Source organism: Amia ocellicauda, chromosome 15 (assembly GCF_036373705.1).
Source record: "Amia ocellicauda isolate fAmiCal2 chromosome 15, fAmiCal2.hap1, whole genome shotgun sequence".
Taxonomy (NCBI): domain Eukaryota; kingdom Metazoa; phylum Chordata; class Actinopteri; order Amiiformes; family Amiidae; genus Amia; species Amia ocellicauda.
This window is the reverse complement of record NC_089864.1, coordinates 6047276-6053463: the sequence shown is the minus strand read 5'-3', so window position 1 is coordinate 6053463 and position 6188 is coordinate 6047276. Positions and strand designations below refer to the sequence as shown.

The 6188-nt window shown below is 36.4% G+C and overlaps 1 protein-coding gene and 1 long non-coding RNA gene across 2 annotated transcripts; one reads left to right on the top strand and one right to left on the bottom strand.

Moving 5' to 3' along the window:
* The first annotated feature begins 34 nt into the window (after positions 1–34).
* On the top strand, positions 35–2442 carry LOC136771337 (integumentary mucin B.1-like). Its single transcript, XM_066723570.1, has 6 exons — positions 35–139; positions 279–316; positions 873–980; positions 1088–1127; positions 1210–1318; positions 1886–2442. Exons 1-6 carry the CDS (start codon positions 97–99, stop codon positions 2055–2057), a joined length of 510 nt encoding a protein of 169 aa, XP_066579667.1. The 5' UTR covers positions 35–96; the 3' UTR covers positions 2058–2442.
* A 1791-nt stretch (positions 2443–4233) lies between these two features.
* On the bottom strand, positions 4234–6188 carry LOC136771477 (uncharacterized). Its single transcript, XR_010822323.1, has 2 exons — positions 6083–6188; positions 4234–4909 (listed from the first exon to the last, which is right to left on the bottom strand). It is a non-coding gene; the product is annotated as an uncharacterized LOC136771477 (long non-coding RNA).

The following is a 6188-nucleotide window of genomic DNA, read 5'->3' as shown; positions in this document are numbered from 1 at the left end:
TGCCATAGCTGTACCTGCAGTAAAGTCACCTTGAAAGAGGAGTGTGTACCATTACCTCCCAAACCAACACCCACTTGCAAGGAGAATGAAGTTTTAATGACATATAATGCCACTGACTGCTGTGACATGAAAATCTGTGGTAAGCATCAAACAATTCAATGAATACCAATTCAAAGAAACAATAAAATTAAATGTCAAATGTTAGAAAAATGCATTAAATTGAGAGTCTTGCGCTGTTCAGATGGATTCACTGCAATATCTGTTCCTCCCTTTTCTAGTCGAGAAGACGTGTGAATACAATAATCGCATCTATAAGGTAAAAAAAAAAAAAGTTGATTCCATGTTAAAATTACTTTTAGTAAGTGCTGTTTCACATTTCCACTTGACTGGCTGAAAATCAAGCCAGAATTAGCGGAAAGGAATATTAAGCAATCTGAGCAGACTTGTGTCCTTCAAATCACATTGTGTATCGCAGCAGGCAGGCAGTCGTGCGTTTGTCTTCATGCAATGGGGTGATTCTGTTCACCCCAGTCCAGTACAGGTTATGGAAGAGCAATGTCTAACCAGCTGTTTCTGCAATGTCGTAATTGCCCCCACCCTTGTGGATAGTCGTTGCTTAATTCATGAGCATATTGACACATTGTTAAAAGCAGAAACATAATTTCCTCAACTTGTAACTGTCTCTCTCTATCTGTAGTTGAGCCCCCTTTGTCTTCTAAATTATTTGACTGCAGCACTTCCCTGTTTTTATTAAACTGTTCATCCACCAAAATATTGATAATCAAAAATATTTTTTGGTTGAAATTATACTGGAAATGGTACAGAAATGTATACGTAGTGCCTAAAATTGCCGTTTCTATCCCTGTATACAGGTTGGAGACGAATGGAAAGATCCCTCTAACACCTGCAGTTATTACAAATGTGAAAAGTCTGGTATTACTATAAAGGAGAAAGTGTGTCAAGTCCCAGACTGTGACGAGGTATTTCGCTTTACAATTTTTCAGTAAGACTAACTTCTCAGTGAATTGCCCTACACATACACACACATGCATTTCCTCACGTAATGGATGCATTTATCTATTTTTAGAAACTGAGAATTTGGGATGAAGACCATTGCTGCTACACATGTAAGTCAAAACTGAAGAACACCTGTATGTAACACAGTAAGAAGTAACATTTTGTATGAATGCATCTCTGTTCTTGTTACAGGTAATAGAACATGTCAACCAGTTGAGACCACACAACCTGTAATTCGTGATAATTGCAATGGAAACTTGACAATTACCCAATGTCAAGGCTACTGTGAATTTCAGTCAATGTAAGTAAATTGCTATTTACATTTTTGGAATTTATATTTCAACAAGACACTTAATTGTAGACAGTCACTTTATTAAATACAGTCCCGTTAGAATTGTTAAGTAAAAAACAGAGGAAGGTTGTGTAACTCTTCAACAGCATAGCACAGTAAATCAGATAAGACTGGTCTGTGTTCCTAATATCATGTGAAGTGTTTGGCACTAGCCAGTGAACTGCATTTGGAATTTGCATTGGAAAGCTGTTCTGGCTTAGTTTCACTTGCACTCGTCAGAGCAGGGTGAGCGTAGGAAGATTGATCATGTCAATACAAAGAAAATAACTTACTCTACTATTACTACTACTATACATCATAATACATAATTATCAATCAATCCGTTTATTTTGTGAGATTTGTAGTAAATAATGTACTGCCAGCAATGATGAAATCGTATTGTGAGGACCTGTACATCTACCAACCATCTCACAGTAACAGTATAGCCATGATCTTTCATAAAGTGCCTGGATTCATGACCTATAATATATTTTGAACTAAATTCAAATGATCTATAATATATATTTTTGTATTTAGGATGATGTACTCTGCAGGAGTCTATGAGATGGACAGCAAGTGCAAATGCTGTCAGGAAGAGGACTTTGAAATCAGAAATGCAACTCTGACCTGTCCAGGAAACACTTTTAAAGCAGTTTCATACAAGTACATCACTAGCTGCAGCTGTGAGATCTGTACTGAGGATCGTTAACAATGTTCTTGATTCCACTTCTAGTTAAACTGATTTATGACTTTGCTGTTTGCATGGGTTGGTGAAGGTACTGTATCTTCTTTATCCAGGTGTGAAATATTTGGATTGTTTTAGAATTTTGTGTTTTCTGATTTAAATGAAAATACATAAAAACTGAAATTATTATATGAAATGAACATACATTTGATAGTACTATTATGGCATATTGAAAAACTGCTTGTAGAAGAATCACACCGGGTTAATTCTCAATTTAATTCATACATTCACACTATGATTTATTTTTGCTTTTTGTTTGGGAATAATGTCTCCAAGGGGAATGATTAATGTTCATGGATAAACTGTAACTTTCTATTCAGAAACAAAATAAATTTCTCTGCAATAGTCAGTCAGAGTCTGTTTTTGTTTGTTTGTTTGTTTGTTTGTTTGTTTAGTGTTAGTCACTAGTCATTAGTGCCTAGTGGAATAAAGGTTGCCAACTATTTAATTCACATAACAGTTTTATGTGGCATAGTCTACAAGTAGCAATACCAGGGTATTGAATACTGAGTGGAAATCTAATATTTGGACATTTTCACATTTCCTTATTGGTTGTCTTTAGTTTCTTAGATTACTGGTATCTTTTTTTATATATATACATAAAACAGTGTATTTCTGCCTGCAACCGAGTCTGCAGGTTTTTGTTCCAAACAAACTGTTATTTACCATACTAAATTGGAAACTGCAATAAACTACAACTGCTCAATTGGGCCTTTTTAAATTATGATAAGCTGGTATAAGATTTGAGCTAGCTTGGGAAAGGATTTAATTAACTTAGATTCTGTTATGAGTAATGATGGGCTGCTCGGCACTGACGCTCGATGGTGTCTTTTGACACTAAATCTAAACTAGTGATCTTTAGTTCGCAAACTAATCGTTCTCTGTTATGAGGCAAAATGGCATCAGTTACATAAATGAGATGGTTTATACTTAAGGGTGCTGCTTCACGCTGTCAGAAAACGAGATTATACATTTATGCAGCTCTTATTTACTATGTACGTAACATTGTGTATGTCTGCCAAACAAATAATAAAATAAATCACTATTGGGTCAGGTTTTTTGTAATTTGTTATACAAATTTTGTTTTTAACAATGAACTTTTTAACAAATTATAAATTAATACTTTATTTTTAGTAAAATCAACCAAATGACTAAAACATTTGACCGTCTTTTCTGTTGTGATAAAAAAAACAATGAGTGACTTCAAAAACACTAAACAAAACAATTAATAAAATAAAACTTAAAAAATGCATTTAATTATATTCTTTATTTTTTGTAAGATTACATTTAATTCGATTCATCGTGTGGGCTATATAATGCTAATGCTTCAAACTATTGTTATCTCCAGGACTGTAACTGTATTTTTGACACAACTATATTTAATTTAACCCTGTCAACCAAATATATATTTTCCTAGATTTTGTGACATGCAGTTTGTGAAGGACTCGTTCTTTCCGGTTCAAATAAATCTATCTAACCAATCCTGACTCAGTCTGCATTGGTTGGTTTCGTGTCATTGAACGAGTGAATCAAATTAAAGAATTTAATCGATTCACCAAACTGAACTGAATCAAATGAATCGAGACACTAAAAAGAATCGAACTACCTACGAATAATCGGAACCCTGGTCATGTGACGCCGGTATCGAAACACTTTGTCACGTGATATTGAACGAAACCGGTTCCGGTCACAAACGACTGTCTCAGGTTTTAAAAATAAAGCGGCAAAAAACTAAAACTTTGAATGCATGGTGTCACTTTGTGGCGAGAGAGATCTGTGAGATCACCGAGAGATTGTGAGAGTTAGCTGTGTGAAAATTGTTTATAGTTAGCGTAGTTAATTTATTCTTAATTTATAGTTAGCCTAGATGGAGGATAATCCATGCCAACATTTTTAATAAAATAGCCTACACAAAGAAAATAATACCAATAGCTGCAATGACCGAGGATGCCAGCTGTCGTTGTCAAGCAGATGTTTCGAGCGTTTCATAAAGCCTCGACTCAAATATTTCAATTCTCTCAGCATTTCGGACACCCTCGTTCTGCCCATCACTAGTTGTGAGTGACACAAACAGAAGACACAGAGGTAGCTTATGACCAGGGGTAAATAAATATGTGCAAAGAATCAAACATGTACAATATAATTTCACAACTTTATTATACATTTCACTTTGAAACACAGATTACTGTAGTATTGTAAAAACATTTAGGTGACATTAAGCCACAGAATATCAGAAGACCATATATACCCTAAACTTCCATATGTAGATATTAACAGAAAAAAATTCATTAGAATAAAAAAAAGGTGCACAATACCCTAGCTTGTTATACACCTTGTGAAACGGCTCACAACAACTTAACCCATATCGATTCAAACATTCATTAAACCAAGCTATCCATGCATTTACTGTGAAGGATGCAGTCTTATGCTTCATAATAGGTGCACAATAGATTTCCAACACTTCTTTGGTTTATCAGGTCCAAGCTTTACATAGAATGGGGCTTGTGAAAACAGATCATTTGGTTATAATCATCCATAACCCAGATCCCACCCTTCCTTGGCGATTGTTCGTTGCTGCTATTCTCTTCCATCTCTTCCTCCTCACTGGTACAATTCAACAGAGCATCCAGGCCCTCCTTCAGCCCCACAAGAACCGTTAGTATTGCCAGCAGTGCCCCGATCATATACAGGATAGCAATCTTAAGGCTGGGTCTCTCTCCAGACAACAGCACCATCAGCAGGGCCAGCCAGGTGCCGTGTGTGCGCTCTCCCATGTTTGCAGAAGGTTGTAGCTGTCAGGACAGATGTGTACAAATCTGGACAACAATGGGAGAATGGCTTTCACTTCTTGAGCAGGAAAGATTGCATGGCACCCGTCTCCCTACTGTACAGGACTGCATAGCACTGGCTGGAAATGTGCCACAGTCATGCGTCTTCAGGATTGCATTCCACCCAGAGCTCTTACAACTACCTGATTCGGATTATTAGTGTCTGGTTTGATTGATTGTAGATATTAAAAAAAATCCCCATAAAGGAATTTGTAAGACCTCCTCAATTGTATTTACTTGGAATTTGTAAAATGTATTATGCTTTGAATTGCACTGCATTTTGTTAATTTTAATTTGTAATGTTTTATACCTTGTACTGAACTGTATTTTTGCACTTTGTACTGCGCTTATATTTTCTAAGTCGCCCTGGATAAATAAATAAATTATAATAATAATTAAGGTGCTGATGATTCAGAGAGGCTTATAACCCATTTAGGCAGTGGTTCCCCACAAAGTTTCCCATTGAGACAAGAGACTGGCTAAATTCATTGGTTTTTTAACCCTGGTCCTGGAGAACCCCTACCCTGCTGTTTTTTATTCCAATCAAGCTCTCGATTACTTAATTGAACCCTTAATTGAACAAAATAAACAGCAGGGGGTTTAAGTGAAGTATATAATTGTATAAGGCATGTATTATATTAGTAGGGTTCCAATTTTTTTTTTTTATCAGTTAGACAATTTAAGTCAAATTACTTAAATTAAGGTCAAGAAATTCTGTTAAACCCACAGATCCCCCTGCTAAAACCAAGCACACCTACCTGCTTCCGATTAACTATTAACTTGTTTTAAAGGGAGAATGTATTTCTCACATTTAATTCAAACTGAAATTAGCCAACTTGCAATCTCTGCCTGCTGCCAGACACACTGCGGCTGCCCTCCAAGTACGGCACTGGATTTCTTCTAAAAAGCAATGCAGGGATGTCAGCCAAGTGCATACAATGATTGTTTGATTACGGCTGTGTAAACCTACACAGAGAAGATTACTGACGGAGTTTTAAAAGCAAGAACTCAGTAGAAACTGACATGACCATTAAAGTGCAATGCAATCGCAGCACACTGGACTCGGCAGTTACTATTGTGCTCCTATGATCCTAACTTCTAAATAACACTGTTCGTGTAAAACAAACGCGTTCATTCTTGTGTAAAATAATTGCTTCCTACCTCACACCGGTGAGCAGCAAGAGCAAGTCAGCCTTTCCTCCCGGACATCAATCAGTAAGACATGTTTCACCTGCCGGCCACGCCAAGGCTTTGAACAATGAGGAGG

Bases quoted from the DNA above. Each gene is read 5' to 3' on its own strand.
- LOC136771337 (XM_066723570.1), top strand. From the start codon at position 97: ATGACATATAATGCCACTGACTGCTGTGACATGAAAATCTGTG. The intron at 1,128-1,209 runs GTAAGTCAAAAC...TTCTTGTTACAG, and splicing joins AGACCATTGCTGCTACACAT to GTAATAGAACATGTCAACCA. The intron at 1,319-1,885 runs GTAAGTAAATTG...TTTTGTATTTAG, and splicing joins TACTGTGAATTTCAGTCAAT to GATGATGTACTCTGCAGGAG.